Here is a 12932-nt window from a genome sequence, read left to right as displayed (position 1 = left end):
AAAAGAAGAGCACTTAACGAGCCAGAGAGAGACAGGCCGAGATTCGGGCCATTCACATGCTGCAGGCCAGTTGAAACTGATGCCTGCTGATAAATGAGTCAATGAGGTTGTTAAAGGAAGCCTTTCCTAGACTGCTGGAAAGAGCTAATGATGAAGGCAATGAAAGGCCTGGCTCTCAACCTGCATAGTAATTAAGGAAGTGAAAGTTAGGTGTGTTTGTTTAACTGAGATCCTAATTCCCCCCGCGTTGTCTCCTTGACCTTTGCATCCTATCTGTCCAACATGTATCCTTATAATTTAATGGACAATGCCCATTTAGAGGCTAAGCAATAGTTAGTTTCGGTCAATCTTTTCACTCAGTCATAATAAATTACATTTTAAATAGAATAAAACGTTTTTTAACTGTGGTTTGCACAGTGATAAGGTGGGTTGCACAAAGTCACTTGGTTGTGAATGACAAAGAAAACAATTCAGTCCAATCAATGACTAGAAAAAGGTCTTACCCTAAGGTGTTTTTGGCATCGCAATTAAACTTCTATTTCCTTTTTGAAGAAAGTTTATGTTTAAAGGTAAAAAAATGCATTATCATTTATGATTATATGATGATGCAAAGATTCGCTCTTTACTTTATATTTCATTTATTCTTTAAATTGTGAAGTACATGAGATTAGACTCACTGGTGCAAGTTAGAGTCACAAGTGTATCTCTTATTGGTATAAGCAAACCGACATCAATTAATAACCCACCTGACACTGAGTAAACAAATGTTCACTCTTTTAGTATGTGAAACCAGCAAGTATATGTTCTCACTAACCCACCCACCCCAAAGACAAAAAAACCTAACCCTAAACTTTTAACTCTATTTTTATTTGCATAATGTTTTTTATAAAAAGTCTAAAGTTTTAAAACTTCTTTTTGTCTAAAGTATGAAGGTCTGTACCTTATAAAGATTCCATAATCAGCAAATACAAAATAAAAAACTTTCCCTTGCAAAGCCGTTTAGAAAGGAAAGATCAGACATGATTTGCCATTATCCATTTGATCATCCCGTAAAAGCCCCTCCTCTCCCGGATTCCTTGGGATGTGAAGTTCAGTGATAGCATGTGCTTCAATGAGCGCATCTCACAAGCAATGCGTAGCACTTTCGTTTACGCCTCGAGCAGCTGATTCAAAGGAGCAACGCCAGTTCATTGTCACCCACAGAACTGCATTTCCTAAACTTTGACTTGGATTATCCTGCGGAAGACAAGTCGACAAGAAGACGAGGAGCGCATCAGCGTGAGACGCGTCGCTTTTGCCTGGTGCGAATAAGGTAAGCGTACATGTGATCTTTCAGAGATCAGTAGCCTAGTAACCTTATGTACAAAGTTGGAAAAATTCTGTCAAATGGAACATAAAGTATTTTATTGCTGGCTTGCCCGACTCAGTAATGAAGCATTTAAATTCAAGTTGCTTGATCTCCATAAAACACAGCAGATCGACAGTGGTTGTTTGATTAAAACAATATGATGAAATGCCATTCTAACTTCCCAAGATATCTCTCATGTTTTGTCGCTTAAATATTAATGCTTTTAATTATTATCATTTTTTCAACAAAATTAAAACGTTTGTGGAAACTTTTTGGCCTCGACTTCACTTGGGAAGTTGAGGGTTTTTAAGGGTGTAAAGTAAGATAACACGTTAGACAAACTTCTAAATCTACTTGTAAATTGTTTTTGTTACAACAGTATTAACCACAGTTATGTATAAATGTGCAGTTAGATGTAACAATTAAAGACTGTATAAATTAAAAGCAGAACATTGCTCTTCGTGAAAATAAACTGAGCCCGTGAATTCTTATTTACATTATCTCAGATTAAATGAATGGAGCTTGCAACACCACAACTTCTATGAAACCAACGGTTCAAGGTTATCAAGCAGACGTATTCGAAAATATATTTCGTTGTAAAAAAGGGAATGTTACCAGGGTTACAATGAATTTTATTTCAGCACGTACAAACAAAATTGTTGATTGTATAATTTATGACTGTTAAACATAAAATTATATTGGTGACCATTTTAGGGTTGGACTGGTTTTGGAGAGCGTGAACTGAATTGTGCAAGAAAAAAGACGATTCTCCTAAGCATCGAATAAGGTATGTGCCAGCGTACAGTAACATCTATACACACCACAATGGTAATAAAATAAATTACCTTTCTGATCACAGAATCACTTGTAATACTCTTGATTGATTAAGTTATGTTAAAAATGTTTAAATAACTCAGTTATTTCCATGTTACGTTTTCTCCTGGCATTTAACTATTTCTGTGGTTTCTGATTATTCGTTTTAAAAATGCAAATAGAAATATTGAAAAGCAATTAATTATGCATGTGTTACAACTAATAGCGTATTGTTGAGCATAAAGACTTAGGACTCCTGTAAAGTTATGGATGGCACCACACTATCGATTCATAACCCTATTTACCCAGTCGATGTCCTCTACATCATCATTCAATCAAGAGATGCATCTGATTACCTTGTAAAATAATAAATATGTTGTGCCCTTTACAGTCTACTGGAAGTCAGTATCCTTTAAAGGATGTCGTACCACCAGAGTCATTTCCATTTCTCTGTCAATATGTAATCAAAGCCGAATAATAAGTATGATGCTTATAGAAACCCCCCATATATACTTTTAAAGTTAAAAGCCTGATGGGATGGGATGGTTTGGATTTAAATTATATTGCTTGATAAATCTTTACAGATGAAGTGGTATTTAGTCTTGCAATTTTCTGATAGACCTCCAGCATTAAATAAGGATTATATGTTGGACAGTGTACTCAGGCCTGTTTAGAAAGCAGAGTAGTGTGGGACTTTCTGTTCTTGATAATTATAGGTCATATAGGAGTCTTCACTGGTTTTATCGTAAGGATTTTTTAGTAAACCTGCTTTAGAAATTAAAGACTTTTTATTTGTTTAAAAATGTAACTGTTTGCCTGGGGTATTTATTTATGATGGATTTGGTGTGTAATGGTCTGTTCATAGCTATTAGGTTTCCTCCGTTTTTCTTCAGTATTGACCCTGACAGGTCACATATGTAATTTTTTAAACGCATGATTAATTTCACAGTATGGTAAACATACATATAGATGACGTTTAATGCATCAAGCAGTCATGGACCATGATTTAGCAAAGGCCTAAATGTTTAGGCTGTTAACTGTTCCGCATGAATAGCTACTGATAATCACTATGATGTAACATAAACATAAACCTGTGAAATGATCATTTTATAGTTTATAAATAATAACATTTATATTATTATTAGTAGTAGAATTATTATTATTTTATTATATACACATACCTGCATATGGGAAGAGAGGAGGTGCGAGAGGTGGGAGACAAAAGCCAGCGATGGGATCTAAATGAGGTTTAGAGGGCTGCAGATGGGACCCTCTCTTTCCTGTCAATTTCATTTCGCTTTCACAAAACACTTGACCTTAAATATTAATTTTATTACTACGACAAAGAAAAAAAAGTGGTCACAATTAAGCCTAATATTCTTATAATTAAAGCCACCTGCACCGCTAAATTGGAATAATGCTGATATTTAACGAAACTTGCACCTCGAGTCTTTTGAAACAAAACAAAACAAAAAGATATAATTGTTATTGTAACAGTCATTTTACTAGAATTAATTTTTAATTCCATTTTAGCATAATTTTTTTTGTATTCGGTTCAATCGGCCAGTAGAATAGGCCCTGTATAGAAATTGTATTGATGAGACAGTTTGACGGACAACAATTCATCGCTATTACTAGTTCTGGTCGATTCATGTACAGCATGTATTACCCTTATAATGATGAAAAAATGACGTGCCGACGTGTTCCCTTTCTCTTGATTTATGATATGGAAAATCGGCTCAATGACAGTTTCAATGTGTGTAATGCAGAATGATATTGCTAACAATATGACCAATCATTAAAATAATCTGCTTGATTTGACACAGTATAGGCCTAAACTGGTAGCCTATAGTTGGTTCATACTTTTTTGATTTCAACCCGTTATATTTAAAACAATTAACTAAAAACAAGAGCATCTCTTCAAATGTTGTTTGAATAAACTTTTTTATTTTGTTTGTTTTATGTCTGTATTTATACTGTCAGATTTTTCGTTTGTTTAATTTCATAATCTAAATGTGAAAACGTCATTTATAATATATGTGGACTGCTGCACCGGACTTTATCTTTTAAAATTTGCTAAAGACTTTTTGCTATAGACTAAATTAAAACAAAATATAAAGTAAAATTGTGCTAATTTTATGACGCAAACAATATTTATTCATTCGCATTATCCCATAGCATGCATGCAGTCACATCTCTTTTTATCCATGTGTTTAAACCGATTCCACATGGGTGCTTTACGGGTGGTTTTCCCCCTCGTTCAGATTTCAGCCCTGCAGCTCCTGTTTGAGCTTCTCTTTAGTGTGTTTGAGTGGCAGTTAGTGAAACGTCATTGGCTCTTCTGAGGGGCAGAGCCACGCCAATCACTCTCACCCATAGCCGGGAATAAGAGCTCGTGCAAGAGATGCTTGGTTATTCGCTCTTTCACTGGTATTTCTCTATTACTGGTAACCCGGCGGTATAGAGGAGGCTGCCGTTATATCGGCCATTATCGTGCTTGTGTAACTTTTCTACAGTTTGCAGTTATGTTGATCATTTGCATTTGTGCATGCGGATTACGGGCATGGTTTATATTCTGTATTTGAACGTCTCTTAAAACGCGCGGAGGTAAGAAAATTAAAAACTTTATTATCAAACAGGTTGCGTCATAAAAGGACTCTTTTTTTGTTTATGCTTTGGTAGCCTACTGACCTTTTTGCTATATGTGAAAACAGTAAAAATGTAGCGACTGTATTTATTATTATGTTATTGTTGTTGTTGTTTAAATTTCTGCATTGGTGTATTCTGTTTGTTAAGAAACGAAACTGTAAGGCTGACATTTGTTTTTGTTATTTTTAGTTGTTGAAATAATAATAAATAATAAACGATTAAGTGGTCAAATAATGTAAAAAATTACATTATTGCGTTTTGATGTTTTTTTTTCCGAAACAACAAATAGTGATTATGCCACAGAGGGCTGTAATGCTCAACGAATGAACTTTATAATTTTACTTTGATGGGGTTCTCATTAAATCTTTAAATGGATGTTTAAGGCAGTAGCCATAGTTTCGTTTTCTTAAAAATACATTATATTAATTTGGCCTTCGTAATTGTATCGTTTTTTAAGAGTTCACTTTTTGTCCAATAAATTGGGAAGTTTAAACATTCTCTTATATCAGTGATAAAAGTGGGAGAAGCTGTTTAATTCTTGATTGTTTCTCACCGCTTAATTTTGGTTTATTTAACAAACTGTGGACTAAACTAAACATAATCAAAAGATTGTGTCAGACATGTATTCTCTCTACACATCGGATATTTCGAAGAGATGCTGGTGATGGTTTAAATTTGTTTATCTTTCTATTTTGTGTTTAAATTTTAAATTTCACAAAGTAACTTTTTAAAAATGTATTTACAGACTAATATCTCCAGTCAGTGGTCTCCAAAGAATGGAAAAGAGTCTTCCACCTGGAACAGACGACATTGTGATGGCCACCCCACCAAGTTCATTTCAACCGGAGCCCCTGACACCCCCAAGGTCAAACCACTCTTCCTCCCTCAAGCCCAATCAAGTTGGGCAAGTCCTCCTCTATGGTGTGCCTATCGTCTCACTGGTCATTGACAACCAAGAGCGGTTATGCCTGGCTCAAATTTCCAACACCCTCTTGAAGAACTACAGCTACAACGAGATACATAACCGCCGTGTGGCTCTAGGCATCACTTGCGTACAGTGTACACCGGTGCAGCTGGAGATCCTTCGCCGGGCTGGTGCCATGCCCATCTCATCACGGCGCTGTGGCATGATCACCAAACGAGAAGCAGAGCGACTCTGCAAGTCTTTCCTGGGTGAGAATGCGCCACCCAAGCTGCCAGACAACTTTGCCTTTGACGTGATGCATGAATGCGCTTGGGGCAGTCGAGGAAGTTTCATCCCGGCACGCTACAACAGCTCAAGGGCTAAATGCATCAAGTGCTCCTACTGTAATATGTACTTCTCCCCTAACAAATTCATCTTCCACTCACACCGCACACCTGAGGCCAAGTACACGCAGCCAGACGCCGCCAATTTCAACTCCTGGCGTCGGCACCTTAAATTGACGGACAAAACCCCACAAGAGGATCTGATGTTTGCCTGGGAGGATGTAAAAGCCATGTTCAATGGAGGAAGTCGCAAAAGGGCACTTCCTTCCTCTAACTGCCCGCCCATGGGCCTGGGAAAGTCTGTCAGCTCAGTCCTACCCCACATGATAAACCCAGACCTCACCCAGAAGAGAGGCAGGTATGAGGATGATGATGATTTGGACACCAGCAGCCTCCCGCCCCGTAAAGCCCCCCGTAGTTACCCAGTAATTCCTGTCCCCAGCAAAGGTTTCGGCATGTTGCAGAAATTCCCAACAACATCCCTTTTCCCCAGCCCCTATACTTTTCCTGCATTTGGCCTGTGCCCACAAAAGAAGGACGACAGCGAGGCCACCAACGGACAGAAAAACAGTGGCCTCTCTGGGCTTCTTTGGCCCGGACGCAAGGACGCTTTTTACCCACCTTTCTGCATGTTCTGGCCCCCAAGGGCAACAGGGGGCATTCCAGTACCCACTTACCTTCAACCTCAGCCCAACGCCCTTACCTCCCTCACAGAAAGCCCCTCTCTCAGACAAGCATTTTTAGACTTGTCTGAACAGAGCGATGCAGGGCCTGGCCTGGACAACAACCCCAGATCCAGCCTGTTCGAGACCGACTGCCCACCCTCTGTCACCTCTGACTTGCGACCTGCCTCAGAGGGCTGGCTAAAGCTGCTGGACGCTCCATCACTGCAAACGCGCAAGGCTAGTTACCATTCCGCCTTCCGTCCGGTGGTCAAAGACACGGAAAGCATTGCCAAGCTCCACGGCAGCCTTGAGGACTTTGGCCCAGAGAGGCACCTTTCCCCCGGCACCAGCTGCAGCTACCAGAGTGACAGCGGCGAGAGCGATGAGGAACAAGAGGTGGACGTGGAGACGAAACAGGATGAAGAACAGACGGACCTCAGTGGCCGCACAGCACAGACGTCGCCACAGACACTGCAGCAGCCGTGCGGACTGCACATACGTGGACTCTCTGACAGCAGCGCACGGGAGCAGGTCAAAGATCAAGCCTCATTCCCAGCCATTCCCACCGAGACTTCGGCAGAGGACAAACCCAGCCTCGCTGTCAGTCCGCCCGCCATTCTCAAAGTCCCCAGCCCTGTTCACGGTTCACTGGAGGAAAGCACTGCGTACAAAAATGTAAATATTCCCTCCAGGCACTTTAACTAATTATTTAAATGCAGGCCATAGGATGGCAGGGTTCGTATGCATTACAAGATTGATAGTCTGCGTTCCCTGCAGAAATGAAACATTCGCAGCTCTTTGATCCCTCCTAATAAGCCCAGTCGTGTTTTGTTTAATGGCGACATTATGTTTGCTCCCCTTTGTCACTTCTGCCTATTAGCCTTTTTAATCTTTAACCCTTTGACGCTATGCTAACAGAGGAAACAGACAGTCACTCTTGGTGATGGAAAGGCAAATGGGGGTTCTGTAGCAATTAGCCTTAGCGCACAAAGACACGCATACACACAAGATCCGGCTAACACGTAGGGGGCGTGTTGATTTATCTAAAGAAACTCAGAAGCACGCCACAGCAAAACAAGCATCAGGATCATATATAAAACATAACAGCATTGTCATTTTCAAGGCTAATCAATTCTGTGCTTTTGGCTGACTGATATATTTTGTTGCTCTATGTTCAACCTTTAGCCTGGTGTTATGAATCAGTTCTAATCAGACATTGTGTGATGTTTTATGGTTTCAGGCTCACAAGAGCAGAGATGATGGGCTGCCGGCCTATGCAACCAAAAACAAAACAGCCATCTCAGGTGAGAAATGGACCACATTCTGTAATGTCAAACAACTGTTATACAAATAACTGTAATGTGATTATTGCCTGCGCTGCTTAAGTATTTGCATTCCCTTCCTGAAAAGTTCACACACAAATCACACATATTTAATAATAATAATAATGCACCTAATTAGATGCATCCTTTGCATTTGAAATCATAATTGATATCTTGTTTCAATTTTCTTTCAGATGACAACAAAGAACAAGGCAGTTTTTTCATCCCAGAGACAGAAACATCCACTCCAGAATACTGGCGAGAGAATCCAAGTAAGAGCACACATCACTTTATCTCCATTTTACGTCCAACACTTACAGCAAGAGGGCTACAAAATAATTTGCGCAACACAGATGGCACACCCTTGCAAGGATATTAGGATTAATCTAAATATAAAAGATGCAGAATGGAATATACGCCTGCTGAACTCTTAAAATGGAGCAGTTCTCTCCACAATGACATTGGGAAAATGTGTTCTGTAGGGAGCCATAACAGTTCAGGAAGACAATCAGCTCAACGCTGGGAAGGTGACAATCACCATTTGAACAATATCAAATAGAAATAATTGTCTTTTGCTTGGCAAAATATTCCATTAGAAAGATCATAGCTTATTGCCTTTTATCTGTCAGAAGGACATTAAAAGTGTTTTACAACATCTATGCTGACATTTATATTATCTAGCTGATAATGATCTCCTCATATAAGGTATAATATATTTGAAAAAATTACATGAAACAAATTAAATGAAACCACCTTTGCCTGATTGCTAAATGTCTCCAAGGGGCTACAGAGAAACGTGATTAGAACTTCTGATTTTCCAAATAGTCTAAAGGCAGTGTCTTAAAGATGGTTCTGTTTCTTGGGAGAGTAGGAAAAAAATAATCTAATTTTCCATTTATATAATGCAAACTGCCTTGGCTTTGACTATTCACGGTTAATTGACTGTCAAACGAGGTTGTTATCCTCAGGCACTGTCTGCAAATTTGCTTGTCAAATGAGACAGAGAGGAGGAGAGCGAGAACAAGACCGCTTTCCAAATGAGGAAATGAGAAGAGAGAGAGACAGCCGAATGAGGGGAAGATTATACAGACGTGCTGGATCACTTCATTTGAGCCATTTGCAATATAGACACAAAAACACATGTCGTGCAATACTAACGTAGCTCCTTAGGAATCCAATCAAAACTGTTTATAATGATTTCATGAATCAGTATTGCAACTGCAAAATAACAATTTGCTGAATAATTTCACGATATTGGTATATTGTAAGGGCTGCTCCAATGACTTAATTTAGCTGATGTTAAATGCCCGAATCAGATACTTGAAAATGTTCAGGTAGCCTATATTTTTGGTTGATATAGTGGAGGCAAAATTATATTATTTGTAAAGAAAACGATCACGTGTGTAGGCTACAGTAAGTATAGTTTAGCTGATCACATTAATAGCACCTCCATCCTTGAACTACGTTTTCTATTTCTTATTATAAATACGACCAACGGGAAATTCTTTGTAATAGTAAAATGTTTTACTGTTATCATACTGACATCTACTGGCCGCAGATGGTACTACAATGGCACTATGGCACACGTATTACAATTTATTTATTTTACATAGCTTTTTCACTTTTTTTTGCTCAGCAGATCGTCAAAGTCAAGACCCAAACGCACCTGTTACTCTTAAGAAGGATGTTGAGAACATGGAAAAAGGTATCTACCTTTTTAAACTAATTACAAGGTATTGCAAATATGACAAATCTATTGCATTAATATTTTTTATTAAAAGTGTGCAGCAAAAAAAATTAAAAGTGCACATCTCAAATAAGAGACTAATCTTGATTTACTGTGTAATTTGTCTTTCAGAGGAACTCCAGAAAGTTCTCCTTGAGCAGATAGATTTACGGAGGAGACTGGAGCAAGAGTTTCACGCTCTGAAAGGCAGCTCTCCATTCCCAGTTTTCCGTAAGTTTACGCTCTTCAAATTCTGCCATCATATCTGTGCATGTAAAATTTTTTTTGACAAAACAACCAAGAAATCACAATACAACTCCATAATGTCTAAATAGAAAACCAAAACTATATAAAATTAATTGTGAAAGATTTTATTAGAAATCAAATGTATGACAATAATTAGTAATGGGTTTATACTGTACAGTCCAGAAAAGTCTGTAATGGACAGCGTCACAAATTTGAATACATTTTAGTGACCTGAAATATTTCTTCTTCATTGTTTTGTATATCATTTCTTTGGTTTAAGATTTTTAGCTGTTTCAGAATTTTTCAGAGTTTCATAAAAATAATATAATCTAAAATAGAACGACAAAACGTTTAAACCTATAGCAAATTAAATGTGTTAATGAAACTTGCTGTCTTACAGATAACTTTCAGGACCAAATGAAAAGAGAACTGGCTTACAGGGAAGAGATGGTGCAACAGTTACAAATGGTAAGAGTATGTAGAATAATGGCAGAATTTCTCATCTATTTAAATCTGCTAACCAATCAGAAAGCAAACAAATAAATGGAAACCTCACATGTGCAGGAGTCCCACTATATTTAAAATATCAGTTGACATTTTAACACAAATCAGATCCAGGTTACAAAAACATAACAAAACAAAAATAATGAAATGCAAGATATAAACAGACAACCAGCAGGATCTCAGTATTCTCAGCCTTTTGTTGTCTAGAACTGGTTCAACATTGTATTGCGGTATGACATAAATCACATGTGCATCTGTGGTTTAACACATGGATGATGCTGACAGACTGCTCTTGTGTGTTATTTCATTTCAACATCATCAGTCAAGCCAGACAGATATCATATATGAGAGAATATAACATGACAGATTGAAGGCTAAACTATTAGGATACAAACACAGTAGATTTCAGGTGGCACGGATCTCATTTTCCTGAAACAAAGGATTTCTTGTTTTTGTCAGCATACTGTACTATATATTAACGCAATAAGGTAAAAAAAAACTGTGCAGTAATTATACTGTTTAGTCCCTGACGTGTAAATTAAAGGTGACCTCTGTTGGTGCTGCCTATACAGTATATACTTTTGGGCTTTGTGTCAAGCATAGTATTGTTTTACAGTGTATATTGTGTATATATTGTGGACTGTTAATGAATCCTATAATGTTCATTTGTAGATTCCCTATGCAAACATCATTAGAAAAGAAAAGGTTGGGACACATCTAAACAAAAGCTAAATGGTAAGTATACTAATTTCAACCATGATTAATATCCCGTTGACTTTATTATGTTTTGTTAAATGTTTTGCATTTATAAAAATTAAACAAGCACTATAAACAACAACAAAATAAAATTGAACTGAATGGATTTTAAATGTTATGAAGCACATTGTATTTTTTCAATAACGTTTTTGATATCTGCATGTTTAAATACTTTGTAAAAACTCATTACAGCTACTAACCATATTTCTATGGTACTTAACATGTTACGTATTACTGCAGGTTACATCGTGTGAAATGAAATCAACAATTCTGGCCCCACAGAGGTTAAAATCATCCAGCTCTTTATGATTCATTAAGCACAACAGAAGAGACCTGTTAGTGCACCACAAGCTGCGGCCACATCAAGCAATCTCCATCTCGGCAAATAAACCAAATGACACATCAATCTACTGATATACAGTACAATTTTATGCATCTACCAATGATTTATAATTTATTTGTCATATGCCCTGTACAGTAACCCCATTTTGGTTATTTATTCATTTGAGTGTTATTTGTTGTTTATTTAAGTTTATTTATTGTTAATATATTTGCATTTGTTTAAGTCATTGTTTATATACTCATGAATTCACTTATTTATTGATAACAAAAACTGTACAATAATATTAGCTATAGGTTGTAAATGTACAAAAATGAGGTTGTGGGGGGAGGGGATGCATAAGAGCAATCTGACAGAGTGTAAACCTATCTTGTTTTGCTCGTTTAAACACATCATTGATATTGACATTTACAAGATAAAAAAAATAAAAGTAATTAACTGTTAATGCAAATGTATTTAAATATGTTCTTGTAGTTTCTCTACTATTTATGTGGATAATTAAAGTCTATAATATAAAACCTATTTATTGGCTGATTATTATTATCATTTTAAGAAAGTGTCAAATATAATTTTTCAAATTGGAAAAACAAATTAGGTAAATAGACTGTTGGCCATGAATAGGCTGCTGTATATGAATAGCTTAAAAATAAAAATGAACACTGATATAATAAACATTGATTGAATGTTCTTTCTAATACGTCAACGCTTTGTAAACGATTTTGTAGAACTAAACATATATTGCGCATAAGTACACGTCAAACAGTATTACATCAAAATAGGACAATTTACAGAAACGTATGTCTAACAGCGGTATCGTCCTCTCATATTTTTAAATAAGTTATGTTTTTAATATCAACTATAAAATGTGACCCTGGATTACAAAACCAGTCTTAAGTAGCACGGGAACATTTTTAGTAAAAGACAAAAATACATTGTGTGGGTCAAAATTATCGATTTTTCTTTTATGCCAAAAATCATTAGGATATTAAGTAAAGATCATGTTCCATGAAGATATTTTGTAAATTTCCTACCTTAAATATATAAAAACTTTATTTTTGTGAGTGGATGGTCTGCCACAGTGCCCCTTATTAACAACTTCAAAGGCAATTTTCTCAATATTTTGATTTTTTGCGCTCTCAGATTCCAGAGTTTTAAACGGTTGTATCTCAGCCAGATATTGTCCTATTCTAACAACTCATATATCTATAGAAAGTTATTATTTATTCAGCTTTCAGATTATGTAAAAATCTCAATTTCAAAAACTGACCCATAAGACTGGTTTTGTTGTCCAGGGTCACAAATGTCCAAACTCCCC

At 36.9% G+C, this 12932-nt stretch overlaps 1 protein-coding gene across 3 annotated transcripts; it reads left to right on the top strand.

The window, feature by feature from the left end:
• The first annotated feature begins 1091 nt into the window (after positions 1–1091).
• skor2 (SKI family transcriptional corepressor 2) lies at positions 1092–12269 on the top strand. Of its 3 annotated transcripts, none has more exons than XM_057320301.1 (10): positions 1092–1312; positions 2063–2135; positions 5556–7398; positions 7964–8027; positions 8240–8317; positions 9685–9750; positions 9904–10002; positions 10418–10485; positions 11194–11256; positions 11518–12269. In XM_057320301.1, the coding sequence occupies exons 3-9, from the start codon at positions 5587–5589 to the stop codon at positions 11251–11253; spliced, it is 2247 nt and encodes a 748-aa protein (XP_057176284.1). In that variant the 5' UTR covers positions 1092–1312; positions 2063–2135; positions 5556–5586; the 3' UTR covers positions 11254–11256; positions 11518–12269. The 3 variants fall into 3 exon arrangements, with proteins under 3 accessions (XP_057176284.1, XP_057176282.1, XP_057176283.1); XM_057320299.1 differs by having other exon boundaries at positions 9682–9750; XM_057320300.1 differs by lacking the exons at positions 1092–1312; positions 2063–2135 and adding an exon at positions 4534–4768 and having other exon boundaries at positions 9682–9750.
• The last annotated feature ends 663 nt before the right edge of the window (positions 12270–12932 follow it).

The sequence above is a fragment of the Triplophysa rosa genome, linkage group LG22, assembly GCF_024868665.1.
Source record: "Triplophysa rosa linkage group LG22, Trosa_1v2, whole genome shotgun sequence".
NCBI lineage: Eukaryota > Metazoa > Chordata > Actinopteri > Cypriniformes > Nemacheilidae > Triplophysa > Triplophysa rosa.
The sequence above is the reverse complement of the archived record's forward strand: the minus strand, read 5'-3'. Positions and strand labels throughout refer to the sequence as shown.

Bases quoted from the DNA above. Each gene is read 5' to 3' on its own strand.
- skor2 (XM_057320299.1), top strand. From the start codon at position 5,587: ATGGAAAAGAGTCTTCCACCTGGAACAGACGACATTGTGATGGCCACC. The intron at 8,028-8,239 runs GTGAGAAATGGA...ATTTTCTTTCAG, and splicing joins AAACAAAACAGCCATCTCAG to ATGACAACAAAGAACAAGGC. The intron at 10,486-11,193 runs GTAAGAGTATGT...GTTCATTTGTAG, and splicing joins TGGTGCAACAGTTACAAATG to ATTCCCTATGCAAACATCAT.